General features: G+C 40.1%; 3 protein-coding genes across 11 annotated transcripts in view; all 3 read right to left on the bottom strand.

The window, feature by feature from the left end:
- Positions 1-11,592: 11,592 nt before the first annotated feature.
- Positions 11,593-15,908, bottom strand: LOC131316069 (probable methyltransferase PMT18). Of its 7 annotated transcripts, none has more exons than XM_058345338.1 (7): positions 15,734-15,908; positions 14,992-15,117; positions 13,665-14,382; positions 13,295-13,505; positions 12,864-13,152; positions 12,313-12,780; positions 11,593-12,235 (listed from the first exon to the last, which is right to left on the bottom strand). In XM_058345338.1, the coding sequence occupies exons 3-7, from the start codon at positions 14,370-14,372 to the stop codon at positions 12,007-12,009; spliced, it is 1,905 nt and encodes a 634-aa protein (XP_058201321.1). In that variant the 5' UTR covers positions 14,373-14,382; positions 14,992-15,117; positions 15,734-15,908; the 3' UTR covers positions 11,593-12,006. The 7 variants fall into 7 exon arrangements, with proteins under 7 accessions (XP_058201321.1, XP_058201326.1, XP_058201322.1 ...); XM_058345343.1 differs by having other exon boundaries at positions 14,992-15,105; positions 15,734-15,888; XM_058345339.1 differs by lacking the exon at positions 15,734-15,908 and adding an exon at positions 15,289-15,673.
- LOC131317609 (ATP synthase subunit a) lies at positions 15,186-18,140 on the bottom strand. The gene is given in 10 exon segments (XM_058347142.1): positions 15,186-15,288; positions 16,440-16,609; positions 16,611-16,686; positions 16,688-16,788; positions 16,790-16,909; positions 16,911-17,011; positions 17,159-17,219; positions 17,590-17,656; positions 17,698-17,876; positions 18,123-18,140. Coding segments are annotated over 10 exon segments (996 nt in total).
- LOC131313432 (uncharacterized) overlaps positions 17,684-18,931 on the bottom strand; it is a 30,101-nt gene continuing 28,853 nt past the window's right edge. For 2 of the 3 annotated variants that reach the window (XM_058341737.1, XM_058341752.1), the window contains one exon: positions 17,684-18,550. In XM_058341737.1, coding sequence (XP_058197720.1) covers positions 18,341-18,550 — 210 coding nt within the window. In that variant the 3' untranslated portion in view covers positions 17,684-18,340. The remainder of the gene's footprint in view (positions 18,551-18,931) is intronic. The other variant, XM_058341745.1, reaches the window with a different exon arrangement.

The following is an 18,931-nucleotide window of genomic DNA, read 5'->3' as shown; positions in this document are numbered from 1 at the left end:
ATTCTAAAGATGAAGTACTTGATAAATTTGTTGCATATAAGACTGAAGTTGAAAATCAATGTGGTTTGAAGATAAAACGTCTTAGGTCTGACAGGGGTGGTGAATATCACTTCCCTGATTATTGTGAATCAGTAGGGATAATTCATGAAGTAACTGCACCTTATACACCACAACAAAATGGAGTGGCCGAAAGGAAGAATAGAACTTTATGTGAGATGGTAGTTGCTATGCTAAGCAATGCAGGATTAAGTAAAGGTTTGTGGGGCGAAGCCATACTTACCGCTGCTTATATCCTAAATAGAGTACCTCTCAAAAAGTCTAACATTACTCCATATGAACTCTGGTCAAAAAGGAAACCAAGCTTGAGTTATGTTAAGACTTGGAGGTGTAGGGCGATTGTGAGATTGCCTAGACCTAAAAGGAAGAAACTGGGTCCTAAAGGAATCGAGTGTGTATTCCTTGGATATGCTTTGCACAGTAAAGCATATAGGTTTCTAGTGGCTGAGCCTAATGATGTTGTGTCCATCAACACCATCATTGAATCTCGAGATGCAGTGTTCTATGAAAACAGATTTGACAGAATTCCAAAGTTAAAATCTAGTAAAGATTTGGAATCTAATAAAGATTCGGAAGAGTTTCCTTTGATGTCCGAAGAGGACAACGAGCCTTTAGAGGTTCCAGTTGAAGGAAATGAACCTGAGGAACAAGTTGAATTGAGAAGGAGCAAACGAGTTCGGATAGAGAAAACGTTTGGTCCTGATTTCATAGTTTATCTAGTTGAAGGCACTAGAGAGACTTCATGTGCTCACAATGTATTTTCACTTCATGTTGAAAATGATCCTTTGACATTTGAGGAAGCAATGAAATCGCAAGACGTGGCTTTCTGGAAAGAGGCTATCCAAGATGAGATGGACTCTATCATGGGTAATAATACATGGGTTCTGGCGGATTTACCACCTGGTTCTAAGCCAATTGCTTGTAAATGGATTTTCAAGAAGAAAATGAAAATTGATGGAACTATTGATAAGTTCAAGGCCAGACTTGTAGCCAAAGGCTTTACCCAGAAAGAAGGTATTGATTATTTTGATACCTATGCCTCGGTTGCTAGAATCTCAACAATTAGAGTTTTAATTGCTCTTGCTTCTATATACAAGTTTGAGATACACCAAATGGATGTCAAGACTGCATTCCTTAATGGTGAATTAGATGAGGAAATCTATATGAAGCAACCAGAGGGGTTTGTTGTGCAAGGTTATGAGCACAAAGTTTGCAAGCTTATAAAGTCTCTTTACGGACTTAAGCAAGCGCCTAAGCAATGGCATGAGAAGTTTGACAAAGTGGTTGTGTCAAATGGTTTTACAATACACCAATCTGACAAGTGCGTGTATAGTAAATTTAATGGCAAACGAGGAGTCATTATCTGTTTGTACGTAGATGATATGCTCATTTTTGGTACAGACCAAGAGAGCATTCAGAGTACAAAAGATTTTCTTTCTGCTATTTTTAGTATGAAAGATATGGGTATTGCTGATGTAATATTGGGTATAAGAATTAAAAGAAGTGGTGGTCACTTGATTCTATCCCAGGAACATTACATTGAGAAGATTTTAAAGAAGTTTAATCACTTTGAAAGCAAACCGGTGTCTACTCCATATGACTCTCAATCACCATTGGATCTTAATGAGGGAAGAGCGGTGTCACAACTAGAGTATTCTAGAGTGATTGGCAGCTTGATGTATACCATGACAAGTACAAGACCGGACATTGCATATGCGGTTGGGAGACTTAGTAGGTATACTTGTGGGCACGCGCCCCCGGAATTTTTATTTGTAAAATTGGGTGCGGCCCTTTTTGTTGGAAAAGCGCGGCGAAACGCCTCGATTCAGAGTCGCCACTCGGGTTTTAGCGGTGAGAATACCCAAGGAACCGAACTCGAAAACGTTTGCCACGTTTGTTTGACTTTGAAAAGGCATAGACCGGTCCGTCGTCACCTTCGATATCTGAGGTTCGGGAGCCAGTTTACGAAAGGGGAAGGGTTTTATGGCACCCCTCTCGCCCAATCCGGAGATCGGTCTCTACCCGGGCATTTTGTAAAAGCGCTTGCATTTTTCTCTCATTTGATCATTTTTTAGCCAGTTAGGGCGGGGGAACAGTTAATGGGGATTAAAGCGCTGTAACAAGTTGTGATTTATGGCAAAAATGCTTATGAATGGCTTGATTGCAATGCTAAAATATAGATTGAGAACAAGCACTGAGCAAACTGGACAAATTGCAGTACGCTGCCCCGCAAGGGCGTGAGCAAGTTCTACCAGCATGCACTGGCCGAGCCACTGCATGTTGATATGACCTGCGCACGCCAGAGGAAGACTGGCGTACTCCACTCATCTGGTTTCACAGTCCTTGTTTGCAACCCTCTGGGCTCTGAAAAAAGACCAGCGCACACCCAGGACAAACCATGCAGTTAAATAAGCAGGATATATACATTTACAGACAGATGAGATGGCTTGAAGCCATGAAAATAGACAAGAAACCCCCTAAACAAAGTGGGGACAGAAAGGAGGCCAAGACTGAACTAAGATGTAAAGGGCCAGCCACTGGATCCTAGCTTTAACTGCCGTACGCCAGTCATGGACTGTCGTACGCACGTTGGGCCCTAATCCAGTGCTTGGCTTTTGCATCACCTGGGCTCTGGAGCATGACCAGAAGGATCCCAGGGGCCTTTTAAGCAGATAAGAAGCGAGTATTAACTACTACATCTAAACAGTTCCAAATATACAGAAGGCGGTAAACTGGTTATTTAGCATGCAAGGGTGACTGACAGAAAGATAAAACGACAGAAATGGTAGTCCATGATCCCCACGCCAGTAGTGCTCGTTCTACCATGACTGGCGTACGGCATATGGGTTCTGGCGTGCGCCATGTATCACCTCATACGTTTGTCGTATTTTGCAAGTTTGAGGCCAGGACTAGTATTACTTACTAGCCTGGGCCTCACTGGTTCCCCTCAGGGGCCAAAAACAGAAAGGGACACAAAGGTGGTATACCTTTTTGTTTGAGGATTGAAGGTGGCGTTGAACTTTAAAGCTTGGAGATGGAAGCTTAGATGGTGACTGGATGTCAGCAGGGTGTGTGGAAGTGGGCTGTTTTCTTTTCTCTTTAGAAAAAGGGATAGAGAGCAAGAAAGGAGGAAGGAGAGAGATTCTACTTCTTAATGAGGCCAACCCCTTGCAAATGAATGCAAGGGGGGTATTTATAAGGGGGGGAAGACTGAGATCAGTTAGGTGCTAAGGCCTGTTTGGCTGGCTAAGGCAAGGTTGGAGCCTCCCATGCATTAAATGCATGGGACTTGCCTTGATGGGGGGTGTAGGAGAGAGGGGGAGCGTCTCTGCCGAAAGTAATCATCAGAGACGCTGTAGCCGACGTCAGGGTGGCACAAAAGTCCCGCCCAAGTTGGTGAATAAAGTTGATTTGACTGGGTTTGACTGGCGTGCGCCATTATTAACTGGCGTGCGCCAGTAAAAGATGGGCCACTGGTCGATGACTGACACGTGGCAGATGACTGGCGTACGCCTTCAGGACGCTGGCGTATGCCAATTGGGTTTTGCTGGGGCTGTTTGGCTCTGGCTTGAAGGGTTTGAAAAGGGGTTTTGAGAGAGGTTCGGGACGCTCAAAGCTCAACCACACCTTTGTCCTTAAACTGTTTTCGACTAAGATCATCATTGGGGAAATAAAAGATCGACAAACAATGCTATCTGGACAGTCCAGAATGGGGTGTCTACAATACTAATAATCCTGGGCATGTACATTGGCATGCAGTATATAGAGTACTGCAGTACCTCAAAGGGACTATAGATTATGGAATAGTCTATAGTGGATATCCTTCGGTTCTAGAAGGATACACTGATGCTAGTTGGATTACTGAGCGGAATGATCACTCGTCAACGAGTGGTTGGGTGTTTACACTTGGTGGAGGGTCAATCTCCTGGGGATCTAAGAAGCAAACGTTGATAACAGACTCGACCATGGCAACCGAGTTTGTAGCATGAGCTTCTGGTAGTAAGGAGGCAGAATGGCTGAGAAATCTGTTGCTGGAAATTCCAGTGTGGCCTAAGCCTATGCCACCTGTATCGCTGCATTGTGATAGTCAAGCTACGTTGTCACGAGCGTATAATCAAGTGTATAATGGAAAGTCCAGGCATATTGGACTAAGGCATAGCTATGTGAGACAATTGATTGTTGATGGGGTGATAACCATTGATTTTGTTAAGTCAAGTCAAAACTTGGCGGATCCTTTTACGAAAGGCCTTACAAGGGATTTGGTGTTGAAAACATCAAAGGGAATGGGACTTTTGCCCAATTAGTTTAATCACTCCTGGTGGAAACTCAACTCAACCGGTTGATACTCTCAATCTCTTGAGTTCAATGAGAAACTACACCATATGTCGTGATTGGAAACACTTTAAAGCTATTTTACACATTCCAAGGTAAAGTGTTTTGTACCTATAATGTGAAATACAAAGGAGGTTGAACTACTTAGTTCTTAATAGATTGTTTTGTGCTAATGTTATAGGAGCACGGATAGCGATCTACCTATGTGAATGTGGAGGTGGTGCCGCTTCCTATAGGTCACAGGGGCTAGACCTTAGAGCATTCATGAAATCAAGATAAAAGACCCAAGGCCAGTTCACGGGTCAACCGATTGGGATATCTGCATTATTTGGAGGATTATGTGTGAGACACGTCCGGTTGGTCGACAGAGGACAACTAGTTCAAAGACACGTCTACTATGCTGCCCTGACCAGCTTTGATATGTTTTCACTAAGTGAATAGTTGAAGTTGCAAGACACTATTTATGTATGCATAAACCTTGTAATAAGAACCGAGAATATTTCATCTGTATTTCGAAAATGGTGGGGGATTGTTAGAGATTTTCAAAATAAAAGAGTCGTTTTTGGTTTTGGAAAATTCCTTTGTTTCCTTAGAATGCTTGTTTTTCCTCTTTGTGAGCTTTGTCCCACATTGGTAAGCTGAGAGATGTTGGAGTGGTATATATTAGGAAACATTCCTAATGAAAGTAACTAATGATCTAGTGTGGTGCAGCCCTTTGGTGCTTTGCACCATACCGGCAGAGCCGGTACACACTCACACACGCACGCGCACGCGCGGCGTGGGCTGTGTGGCGTGGGCTGTGGTGCATTGTGGCGCTTTAGCGGCGTACTTTGCACTTAGCACGTCAGCGCTAGGCGCCTTATTGGCGCCATTTCTTATTGCGAGTTGGCAGTAAGGTGGCGCCGACGTGGATGACACGTGTCACACGCGTGGCAGGTGAGTCACACGGAGCGGTTCCGATCGGGTGCAACTCGAGCCTACGGGTGCGTTGGTTCGTAGAGTTGCGATCTTAGCCGTCGGCTGCGAATGGGCTCGATCCAACGGATTGGATCAAATCCGATTGGGTGTGAGTGAAACAGCACACCAGTTCGGTGTGACTGGGTGTGACTGATCGATCTGGACCATAGGATCTGATCCAACGGTCAGATTAGATCGGGTGCATACCCATTCTCAATGGGTGCATAGTGGCCTATAAATAGACCACTACTTAGCAAAATCCAGTGCTCATAATATACACACATAATCCGAATTTCTCTTACATCTCTCTCTATATTTTCTAGCATTCATTCTGCGTTCTGTTTTGCTGCAGAAAATAGAACACAGTGGTTCTCGGTTCTTGTATTCGTTCAAGCAGATATTCTGTTCGTTTCGTTAGTGCAAACGAAAACGGAAAGAACTTCAAGTTCGGGCTTCAATTTATCTTGAAGGCAGGTTTGCTGTAACCCTTTGCATACCGGTATTGGTGGGGGCAAATACTGTCTTTAGGAAAGCGACATAGTCGTGACTCGAAGTGTATTTCAGCATTTGTGGAGGTTTCGCCAACAGTTCAGAATTGCAGCAGCCAATTTTTCCAACACCTCTTTGATAAAACTAAAAACTAAAACTAAATGCTGAAAAATTAAGTATTGAAAACTGAATGTTGAATTTTTTAAGCTGAAAAGCTGTTTGGTAAACATATTAAGTACTGAATTAAAAAAATGATAAATTAATTTTAGTTCCGATCCTCTCTTAATTTACTAATGGTCACAATGTACTTATAATAATGGTGGAATGGTGATTGTGGTGGTGATGGTGGTGTGTTGGTGGTGATGAGGCGGCGGCGGTGGTGGTGTTGGAGTGCTGGCGATAGTGGTGTAATGGCGGTGGTAGAGTGATGGTGATGTAACGGTGACAATGAGTGGCGATGGTGGCGGCAGTGGAGTAATAGTGTAATGGTGATAGTGAGTGGTGTCGGTAGAGTGATAGTTGTGCAATGGTGGCATTGTGGTGGTGGCGGTGGCGACGGCGACGGCGACGGTGCGGTAGTGGTGGCGGCAGTGTGGTAATGGTGGTGGTGATGGAGTGATAGGGGAGTGGTGGTGGTGATGGAGTGATAGGGGAGTGGTGGTGGTGATGGTGATGTAGTGGTGGTGGTGGTGGAGTGGTGGAGGAGTGGTGGTGGTGGAGGCGAAGTGGTGGTGGTGGTGGTGGTGGTGGTGGTGGAGTGGTTGTAGGAGTGGTGGTGGTGGTGGGAGTGGTGGTATGGTGATTAAATGCAAATATACAAGAATTCAGCCAGAATTTAGTAGCTCAAAGCTACTTAGTTTTTTTCAACTTTTTAGCCTACATTTTAAGTAGCACTTAATTTGTTAAGTAATGTATAATGTCGTTATCAAACCTACTGAATCACTTATTACTTAATTGATTCAGTTTTAAATGCTGAATTTAGGTTATCAAACAAGCTCATACTGTACTGCTTAATTGATATCTAGATCGAGAATTGGGACGTACATTTGGATTAATGGAGGGGATCAGGGGACCATTCATCCACCGCTCAGGTCACTAGCTAGCTAATTATTAATGATCAGTTTCTCCAAACTTCTACTTAATTACCTTTGTATCAAATTTAGTCCTGTAATTGCTGATAATTAATACTATCATTTTCATCCAATAGTACGTCAAACATTCAAGCTTCAATATCTACTACATAATATCCAACGTGGGTGCTATAGCAAGACAACTGATTTTTGGATTGGAACAGTGACGATGAAAATGACGGTGTTGATGACGAGGCTAATGACGATATTGACACTAGCTAATAATGGATCTGTAACTACAGTGATTGCGAAAAGGGGCTGATTTTTTATTCAGATTGCGATGTATGTGATCATGGTGAGAAATATGACTAAAATTAGAAGGAAAAATGTGATGCACAAGTCTAGATTCAATGTCACCTATTAGTTGATCAAGTCCATGTTGGAAAAAAATGACCTGTGTCATTCGGAACCATTCTTTTTATTTTTCTAGTTATTAAGTGTTGGTATTATTCTTCAATTCCTATTAGTCATGATTGAACAAGCTGTAACCATGATTTGAACCCCTAGCTAGCTAGCTAGTGCATTCCACTGTGTTTGATCCTTAAATTTCTTATTTGGGGACTTTAACTTTCGTTGTCTCGAACTTGATTTGGCAATGAGTTTATGGCATTTGTCAGCATATGCGATGTTAACACCCAATAATGAATGGTAATTTCAAAGCTCTAAAGACAAGGGGCAGCATTTGGGTGAAAGGAAGTCACAACCTTGACTCCTAACTTCCTTCTCTGACTTTGGTACTGGTATCTTGGTGATGGCTTCGAATTTGAAGAGATTAGCCTCCATTCCTCACTGAGAAATAAGGAATCCCAGCATCTTGTCCGCAGTGACTCCAAATGCACACTTCTAAGGATTAAGGCGTAGGTTTTACTTCCTAATCCTTTCAAAAAAAAATCTCGGTGTGTTATAGTGTCCTTCCCTATTCTTGAATTTGACTATCATATCGTTCCTTCGTTCGACATAGACCTCAACTTTATATATGTATCATGTCGTTTAATAATGTTGTGGTCATCGTTGATAGGTGGCGCTAGCCTTCTTAAGTCCAAATGGCATAACCCTATAGTAATACGTCCCCCATGGTGTGATGAACGTTATTTTCTCTATGTCCTCATGGGACATCAAAATTTGGATATATCTTGAGAAGGAATCCATGAAGAGAGCATGGCATGCCCTGCGGTATGATCTACCAGGAAATTAGGAAAGTTCATATTTAGTGAACTCGATGTACTCTTATTGAGTTCAATTATAAATCTTCTTTTGGCGATCAAAGAAAAATATTGTAATGTTTTAGATAGATATATAGGACACTATTTATTTATTTATTTATTTAGTAGACTTCATATCGGATATGCTAGCTAGTTACGTATTCTTGACATGAATCACATGCTGCAGCCATGAAATGAATATACAATTTAATCTTTTTCTCTATTTTGGCAACACAAAAGCATCAATAAACGGAAATAATTACCCAAACAAAAAGAAGCGACAGAGACAAATTTGTCAAGTATGAACTCGGCAATGCTTTCCCACAAGAACACAAAGGTGTTCTCATTCTTTCTTTGGCATCACAGACATTTGGTTGGCCAAAGCCCCAACACAGATAATGCATTAATTAACTAGACCCATTAATCAATTGTGGCTTATGCCTCAGCGAATAGCCACTATTTTATGTCGTCGTGCGGCCTTTTCAAAACGTTGCTTTATTTAAATAGAACTTTTTTTTAATTAAATAATCATGCGATCGAGTCATTTACGGGCGCGTACCTCAACTAATCTTAGGGGACAATAAACTCACTGTTTACTAGCGGAGGCTCTATTTGAAGCTGGAACAAATACTCGTATGAACTGACACTAAATGAGTTGATAGTAACTAAGAAGTTTTGAACTTGACACCTTAAGAGGGAGCAAACCCTGAGTCCGAGGCTTTAATACGGAGTATTTAACTACTTGACCAACCAATTTGGGTTATTTGTTTAACATAACTTGCAGGCAACAAGAAGATATATGGAAAGCATTGCTTTATCAGAATAAGAAAGTTTAAAACCATTGTGCTTGGAATTTTTATAATATGATGCTTCCATGATTATCCATTTTTCAAAGTTAGAAAATCGATCAGAATCAACAATAACAGTATAATGAATATTATCTTCAAGTCATTTCTGCTTTCTTTTTCTTTTTTTGGTTACCCCTTTTCAATGACATTAGTTTTCAACTCCTAGCGGCTATCAGTCTTTATAAAGTCGTAAACACCTTATAGTTGGCCTTATGTTTTCAACAAAGGAAGCCTAAAAAATAAATTAATAGCATGATTTGGATCTAGCTCACTTCTCGTTATATATTTATTTAACAGGTAAAGAATTCACGTTGCGCAAAAGTCCTATCAACGAAATTGAATAATTGTTTCTAGCATAGAGTGCTTTATTCAAAAACAGTATGCTCATGCTAATTTTATATTAGGGAATTTCTGTAGTACTAGCCCATTTTTTTAAGTAGGTGACTGTCTGACTAAACATTAGTGTGTCGTCTGGTCACCTCCTACCATTGCTCATTATTAATCGTAGTTAATTTCTTTCGTGGTAGATTAGAGTAACGTAGTGCTATTGTTACAAGGGCTTCAACTTGTGTTGGTGATTGGCGAGTACTCTATGGGAAGTGCCACAATATACATTCCTTATTTGAGTGTGTATCATATGCACCCTCATTGAAACACACTAAAATGTTATGATTCCCAAAATGTTATGAATCTATTGCTAAAAAGTTACGAATCATATTGATGAAAAGTTACGAATTTTTAGTTTAAAATATTATGAATGAACAGTCCTACAAATAATTTTTATAAGGTGGCACAATATGAACCACACAATATATGCATATGGTACACTCTTTAAAGGGGTGTGTATTGAAGACTTTCTCGTACTCTATATATCATCATTATATATATATATATATATATATATATATATATATATATGTATATAAGCACTGAAGCACAAGGGATCAATTCACTGATATTCTTCTTATCTTTTTCGGGAACCTCGTAATTAATTGTATCATATATATCTGTAATAAAAAAAATTAATTGACATTATATATATAAGCTTCTCGGTTGATGTATACAATTTGTAACGACCTGGATTTTTTTTCAAAATTGGTTAAAATCAGTTTGTGAACATTGTTTCGAAAACCCCCAAATCTCAGAGTATAGGTTTTTTTTTTTTGTTTTTCAAACGAGGGCTTTCCAAAATTAATATCGTGTAAAATCGATGGGAAAAATTCAAGAAGGAGATGAGATTTCTCCATTGTGAGAACTAAAATAATATTTGTAGGAGCTGTAGAGATTCCAGAACTTGATGTTGCAATCAACATGAGCAGAAGTTATTTTATGGAATTTCTCCCACTGTGTACTTGGAGGTCAAGGAAATGAAGAAGAATTTGGAGATTTTAATTTCAAGGGTTCCATTCTTCTATTTGCGTATCAGATACAAAGTCGGGAAGAAAGGAAGGAGGTGGCTTCAATGGCGGGTGACAGGGCTGAGTAGGTGGTGGTGGTGTGGAAATGGGGTTGAGAGAGAGGCAGAGAGTTGGTTTCATCAGATTCAATGCAAGGGATAATTTTTTTTTGGCTGGGAAATGGTGAAAACAGAGACTGTTAGCTTCCGTTTGGAGGAAATAAAGAAACGATGTCGTGTAAGTCAGTGAATTTAATCTGGGCTGTCCATCTAATTCATAAATGAGGTGGCATGTTTTGGTGAAAAGATGTGGTAGATGTGGGGAGGAAAACATGTGGAGAGGATCCGGATCCCAAACAGGCTCCTATGTAGGACAGTAGGAGCAGGGGTGTTTCGATTTCTTTAAAAAAGAAGGTAATTTTAAATTTAAAAATTATATATTTACGTAAATAATCTTTTTATTAACATAAATCTTATTTGATAGACCTCATTAAGATTTTTTAAACGATGCAAATAAAAATTAAAAATATATTTTTTATTTTTCTTATATTTGAGTTTGAAGTTATCTTCTTTTAAAAAAAAAAAAATTTAAAAAGAAAAGCGTAACGGACCTAATAACCTTTGGGTTGGAAAAATGAAAACTGTAGACAGTCTATATTTAACGGTTAACGTTTGGGTTGCAAAAAAAGGTAATTCTAGCTGTAGTAGCTACAAGCCTACAAGGACAAGAAAATCGAGCCAATAGGTGACATTCAAATAGCAGTGCAGTAAATAACATCCCAAAGACCACAAAGGTACAGGAAGCTGTTAGGGGAGCTGCTGTCCCGGTCGAGGGGGCTCCGCTCCGGTCTCGCTCTAACGATCGGAAACGTTAACTTTGTAGAGCTCGTCGAATTGAACAAATATGTAAAAAATCAACTCGATCAGATATCATTAAATGCTTAATCGAAACACATATAACTTGCCAATAATGGGTTCTAGTAGATTTGATCCAGTGTTTCGGATCCATTCTTTTCAAGACAAAAAGGTTTCGATTAGGCACTTAATCATATCCGATTGAGCTAATTTTTTGCATATGTGTTCAACTCGACGAGTTCTACGAAGTGAATGTTTTTTATTGTGCGGGGCTCCCTTGGCCGGGACAGCAGCCCCCCCCCCCACCCCAATATATGGGGACCAGATTTAAGAGTTTTATTTGATAATTAAGCTTCATCTTAGGAAAGAGTTACAAAAGGCTACTTCAACTCTTTCGCCTCACTATTAATTCCTTCATACATGAGGTAGTTGATCCTAACCATAAAAATTGCAAATTTGCAATGATTGCAACCCAAGCACATACTCTTACAAGTACTGGCAATCAACATTCCACCCTTACGCACTACCCAGCGTAAAGAGAACGAACAAAACATAACCTACCGTATATAAAAACGAATAGGAAAGCCACCGTAACCCTACAAAACATAATTGGCTAACCTAATTTTCTTCCCAAATGAAAGCAATAACTATCTTTGAGTAGAATCCAAGGAAACAGCATAGCCCCTGAGAAGATTTAGGATGAGGAACCACAAGCAAACGACGCCTACTGCAATTTTGCACTAGTTTTGCTCCTGTTTAGCTTCACCGGTCCAGTAACTTTTGACAGCAAGAAGAATTTTCTCTGGATTAAATGGTCCGCTTTCATGGTCCATAATCTGGCTCTTCCATTTCATTCCATCTGTTATACTTTTAATCTTCACTAGAATCTCCACCACATCTCTAAAAATGACGGTTCCTTCAGGTCGCAGAATTCTATCCATCTCTAGAAGGATATAGGTTATGTCGCACCTATAAAAAATGGAAACATGTCAGCAAAAGAACAAAGATCTCCAACCCCGAATACATCTGAGGATCAAGATTCTTACCTATCCTGATATAAGCTGAAGACACCACCTGCATGGATAAGATCATATGTTCTAGGATATGTTGAAAATGCCTCGCACCAATCCTGGTAGGTCCCAATGAAACCCCGTTCATAGATAATGCCAAGAGTGTTGCGATCTGAACTGGCAGGAACCACATTCATTACCCAAACAGGATATTTCAACAAGGCTGCTGCAAATCCGCCTAGGTAAGCATTCATGTCCATTACATTCCGGTAATGTCCTTGTTGTAAGGCACTAATAATACGTTTGTAGTGTGTCACACGGTCCTTCCACATTTCATTATCCTCCCTGAATTTCTCTACCGTGATGCCAGGCATTGAACCACTATTTATCCTAGGGGGGATGGCAAATGCACGGTCAGGCCATTTCTCTAATGCACCACCAGCAACTTCATCTGAGCTCCCTACCTCTGGCAGTGGGGTGATGCAGTTCTCCATGTTGGTATACCTTAGTTTATCACAAGCAGCATGAGTTAAGAAAGAGTATCAAACTATTAGAATTTGGTCACCAAAGTAGACTTTAGGAAGTACCAAGCAGCATCAGCATTGTCTGATTTGCATATGTTTGGAGTTTTCTGGCTCTGAACACACTCGATTTGATTGATGGGCTTCTGCCATATGGCGAGATCACCCTTTTCAATCAGTTTCTTCCAGCAGAGGCGCCTGGCAACATCCTCAATAGCATCCTGCTCCTGTTTCAGATCTTCTTCTGTTCTTTCCCAACCTCTCCAGTATTTCTTCCAGCGGATAGGAGGGCCAGAGAGTATCCAATAACCACCAGGCCTTAGAACTCTGTCCACTTCAGCTAGATACATTCCACCTGCAACATTTAGATGTAATTTCAAGATAAAACCTCCAATATTTTGCATAATGCACCTATGGACAAGGATGTCGGAAAATAAAAGTTGGTTTTCTGAGTTATTATGTTCTCCAGATTGTTTCTACTTTATGAATCCCCTTACCATACTGATGCCAAGGGATTAAGCAACGGGAACAGTGAGCCATGTCAAAAGCCCTAGAAGGATAAGGAAGTCTCTTTGAAGCCATGATGCCAATCATAGCAGGAACTCCACGCTCCAAAGCGAACCAAACCTGTGCTTCGTGTGTATCCCTCGGTGCAAAAGACATGGCTATGATGTCCCTCTGCAACAGGTAAGCACCCCAACTAGCAACCTTATATGACACCACCCCCAGCAGCATACCCAGAAAACAAAAAGGTAAAGTTGGAGAAACATGATTAGCATGCACCAATTCGCAAGCAAGACAATACAGAGAAACTAGTAAACATTAAACTGGAGTATTCAGCAGATCATAATTTTACTATTTACTTACTCCACAGCCTGTATCAATGGCAGTCCGGATATTTCCACTAGTAAGAGGGATGAGGTCAGCAATATCATCGATGTAAGCATCAGCACCACGAGGGAACATGGTGCCTCCCCCAGGGAATCGAAACCGATCTCCCTCGACTTGTATCCAGTTCTGAACAGCCTTCTCAATGCTGAGTTCTTTGTGGGGAATGTTGCCATACCAGGCATAGTCTCTGCTCTGTGGCCATTTGAAAGGGCTCTTGTAATTTGGTGGAGCGGGTATCAGGCACCGGAGCAGCTCTTCCTTAGACGGACAGTGTCTCTCTCTGTACTTCAACATGTTGCGATCAAATTTCCTCCCTCTATTTGGATCCTGGCATGGAGTGTATTCGCTGTAGGCAAAGTCACAAGGGGGGAACTGTTGGGTTTCCTCAGAACTGTTGACCACCAACTGATGATGGCTTTCAAAGTCCAGGACTGATGAAGGCAATTCTACTGATGATCCATCACCACCGCGGCCCCCAGATGTTGCAGAAGGGGATCCCTCGTCTTTACAACCAACTCGGGTGTAAACTTCAGATTGGGTAGAGGGAGTAGGAGTTTTAGTATTCCAAGCACCCAGAAGATAGGACAATATGCAGAGGCCGCTAACAGCCAGGATCCAAGTGAGACGCTTCCTCTTTGATTCAAGCTGGTGAAGCTTCGGTGATGCACTGTACTCTTTTCCCATCTTTCAAAACCTGCAAACAATTCAGGTTTCCCTTCCAATTTACCACGTAGAAAAAGAACATCAATTGCCATTACCTGACAAATAAGTGTTTAATTACCTACAAAGGAGAAAGACGAAAAAAAGATAAAAACCCTTCGCTCTTTCTCTCTCTCAAACACACTTAGACATCTTGTGACTTTGATGAGATGATCTGCTCAACCTACTAGACTATAAGCAACTTTAGGAGAGGTAACAGAAATCCTCCAAGCTAAGATTGGAAATTTTACGCCAAAAATCATTGTAACTCTACGTCAAAATTATAGCACGTTAAAGGGAATCTCCGGGAAAATAAAAGAAAAACCATATCTGGTTTGCATTCTACAGATGAGGCAAATGAAGAAGAAGATGGAATGGCAGAAAGCAAAAAAGAAAAGAAGCGCAATGTCTTGGAAATCAGTAGCTGCGAAAGGACTTGATCGAAGAAGGGAACATAATGCCAACAGGTAAAATGGAAACGTAAATCTTTTTAATTAGAAGAAACTATAGTGCATCGTATTACTGACAACAACTCTACAGATGTAAGTTAAGGCACCCTCCTGAACTACGGAAAAGCCACCACAAAAAAAGGGATGGTACTTACCCTCTTGAACCACTGAATGGCCTTGTTTACATGGATACCCCAACCTATGATATTCACTTGCTAAATCCTTCAGAAAACCAGCTTTCCTTGTTCAGTCATCAGCAGTTTGTTTCTCTGAAAATTTTCCTTATATTTCAAGGTAAATAGCAAAGATTAGGGGAGAGAGACAGAGAAGAACAGAAATGCACAAAATTTCAAAGGGAAAAAAGAGAAACTTGAATCCTGAATAAAACAACTTTATAACATAAGAAGCAAGCAATTGAAGGAGTATCAGTTAAACTAGAAGAACACTTGTACCTGAAGGAGATTGGCGCAACATAAGACCAAGCAAATTACTTAAATTATTACAGGAGTAAGAGATGCTTTACTTTTTCTCCTAATAATACTCTCTGTGTTCTTTTTCACTTTCTCCTAATAATAACTCTCTGTGTGTTCTTTTTCACTTTTTCACGTAATGTACGGGAAAAAATGAGGAGGTTTTGTAATTAAGAGGCAAGAGGAGTTTGGGAAGAAGAACATAAGAAGTAATGGACAGAGTGGGAGCTTATTAATGTTGGAAGAAAATAGAAGTGAGCTCAGAAGGATTATACATACATACTCCACTAGCTAAGACGGGGTGGGGATTTCTTTTTCTTTTTTGGAAAATAAAACTGGGAATTTCTTCTTTTACATCTTTTTGTGGGGAAATTACTACCAATTCTTAGAGAAGATGTTTCCTTTATGGATGGAGTAGTATTATTACCTTTTTCCTCTTTCCACGTTTGGAGGGGACATTGGTAGATAGAGTGGAGGAGAAATAAGCAGAAAAGCCAGAGAGACAGCTAGTGGTGTGGGATTCGGTCCAAAGGCAAAAAATAGAAAAAGATAAAGAAAGAAAAGTGGTAAAAAAGACAAAGTATAGGCTTAATTATAGAGGGAGTTGGTGGTAGCGGGACTTATTGCCATTTATAAACTGACAAACAGAGGACAGAGAGAGAAATGAGCGGATATTAATTTCATTCTCAGGTCAGGCCCCTACCGACCAGCCTCAAAAAGCTCCCACCCCTGCACCACCCTTATTATACTCTCCTCTTCACCTCCATTGGATTCTCTGTTTTTTGTTTGTTTTTTATTTTGTCAAAATGGTACTAGTAGAACTACTCTGTTTACCCAGCATATAAATGTTGTTAGTAGTATAATTTTATTTACTCTTTTATCCAACTTCACTTTCATAAAAGAACGCCATGTACAATATATTCTAAGCTAATAATCATTTCTACCCGCCACCTCTTTATCCTCCATTTCTTCTTCTATAGTTTAACCTTCCTTGCAACAACATTCTCACAAACCATCCATCAATAAAAGGCACCTCATTACAGGATGTATTGTGCTGTTCAGTCTTTAATTCCTTTTCTAACATTAACAATTAGACTCTATGACTCTAGATCCCAAACCTCCATTTCTCTTACCTGTTGCCCCCTTTCTTGGCCCTTCCCCTTCGCTCGTCGCTGTTGTTCAGTATAAATAAATAACCAATTTGATGGAGATTTGTAGCATCATTCACGTAAATACAGATTAAGATCACAGAAATGTGATCTTGTGATGTTGCAACACCTAATTCCGGACTGGTTAATGCAAGGAACTATAAATAAAGGACCAAGATCTTCTATGAAATCTAAAAGGTCATTCATACATAGCAAAGCCGACCCACTTAATTTTTACTGAACTATGACCGGCCATCATGTTAGCAAATAAACGTAGTCATGAGCTTAATGAGCGGAAACAATGAGGGATTAGCTCAAACAATAATAAAAAAAAAAGGTGTTAATGACTGTGAGACTCCTGCGCGCAATGAGAAGCTCAAAAAATGAAGCCCATTTCTCAGAAATTGCACTATAGTAATGCCGATAAAAAGAGAAAAAGAGAAAATGAGAAACCCAAGTAATGAGAAAATGACTTGTAACTTCAAAGTTACAAGGTATCATACCCTGCCTTCGGGCATTTGTTTCCCAGTCAAAAAAAAAAAAAAAGGTATCATACCCTAAAAATTACCCAAAAAAAACGAAAATTTAAACTAACCAATGTCCTCTCTTGCAATCTAAAGAAATTCAACCGTACATGTGCTGAGAGTTTTATCAAAACAAAAATAAAGCTACGTAAGGCCCACTTGTTTGCCAAGATTATATACCAAAGGTGACTACAAATCTTACGTACTTTAGTAGAAACGTTTGTGACCAAGACCCAAGACCCTTCGAGAATATAGAATAACATAAGAGCATAGTATTATAAATCCTTGGAGAAATGACGGCCAAAGACGTGTTTTAATAATTAATACCCGCCGATGACATTTTGTTTATTAATAAATGTTCTTAGCATGTTCTTAAAAGGTAATACTATTAATTATCAAATCAAAACACGTCACGGGCCGTCATTTTCCCTAAATCCTTCTAGCATGAAGGCTCATCCTACGAAGATCAAAACAAACGGGCCTTTAAGCCCATGTCATTATAGTCATCCATTGGTCAAGGGTGAGAAAATGATAATGTCAACATTTTACACTAAAAATGACCTTTTTAACCATTCATTAGATTCTGTTAGAATTGGCCAACTCATTCGTACCTTTAATAAGAAAGAATCAAAAGACTCATGAAGTCGTCTAACTTTTTGACCATACCACCAACCATGCCTGATCATGCACTATATGAAAAACATATATCAAATGTATACGGCCCACGCTCTTCATTCCTTGCTCCCTTGTAAATTTGGCTCCAAAGACCATAAATTATTAGCACAATGACGAATACATTTGCACTGAAACTGTTTAACTCATTTTGTTGGTGCAAAAGTTCATCACTAAGGAACTTAAAATAAGGATGACAGCCAGCACTGTGTGGACGTTTATCAAACTTCCAACAGTAACAAATATACAACAGACATAGAAGGAAATTTCTTGAACCCCTACAATCTCAAGCCCAATATATACTATGACAGTACAACTTCAAGACGGGGTGTTCCTTTCCTGAGATACCTTCAAAGTAGGTAAACTGTCCTTCCTTTTTTGGCTTACACATCAAGCTGCACTGCAAGTTCCCCCAGACACCTTGCTCAAGTCTGAGGAATAAAAAGCATGACACTATACACCAACTTCACACCCAAATATCCCTAACCATGCCAGATAAGATCCTCCACCAAGTTGCTCAGAACTGCAATATGATATTTTCTCCAATGCATGACAAGGCTCCCGACTTTTTTAATAAGTGAAACATGCATGCGAAGTAGAAATAGTCAACCCCTAAGAGCCTTGACGATAGAAGGGTTTACCAGCTACTGTTTGACAGATAATAGCCTTCAACATCCAGTCAAATAAAAATCATGGTTCGCTGCTGGCCAACTCCTCAAATTTGTGTGCAGTTGCCATATGATTCCTGCTTTTGTACACTTTGGCAAGTGACCAAGTTGCTCTGGATATCATATCTTTCTTTTGGTTCACCATGCAGTTGTTTTCAGACTCAAGTTCAGTACTTGTCTCCCCAAGGGATAAGCATAGCAGTTTAAGCCACTCCTCAAGAAAAGACGCTTTCTGCTTAAAACAAGCGAATATGTACCACAAAACATAAGAAGGTTCATTATACACTCTTTTTAGCAGAATGATAAAATTGGGCGGAAATGAACTATGAGGAATGGAAAGCCACGACTACGAAAGTAAGCTGCCATCCTCTTCTTTGGTTGGTTGAGCAAGTGGGAGAGAAAAAGCTTCTTCGTTTAAACTTCTACCTTCATACTTGGCATACTAACACAAGATGCTATTGGATAATAAAAACTTACTTCACCACATTTTTACTACACCCTTGTCTAAATTGAACAAAAAAGATTCGGCCCTAGCAGACTTTGTTCTTTCCTACATAGCAAATAAGGAAACTCTATCCACCCTTCAACTCCCTCCATTCAGCCCTTGTTTTCT

Source organism: Rhododendron vialii, chromosome 2a (genome assembly GCF_030253575.1).
Source record: "Rhododendron vialii isolate Sample 1 chromosome 2a, ASM3025357v1".
NCBI classification, from domain to species: domain Eukaryota; kingdom Viridiplantae; phylum Streptophyta; class Magnoliopsida; order Ericales; family Ericaceae; genus Rhododendron; species Rhododendron vialii.
Note: the sequence above shows the minus strand (reverse complement) of the source record. Positions and strands in the feature narration are given on the sequence as shown.

Bases quoted from the DNA above. Each gene is read 5' to 3' on its own strand.
- LOC131316069 (XM_058345338.1), bottom strand. From the start codon at position 14,372: ATGGGAAAAGAGTACAGTGCATCACCGAAGCTTCACCAGCTTGAATCA. The intron at 13,506-13,664 runs GTAAGTAAATAG...GTGTCATATAAG, and splicing joins CCATTGATACAGGCTGTGGA to GTTGCTAGTTGGGGTGCTTA. The intron at 13,153-13,294 runs GTAAGGGGATTC...TAAATGTTGCAG, and splicing joins AATCCCTTGGCATCAGTATG to GTGGAATGTATCTAGCTGAA.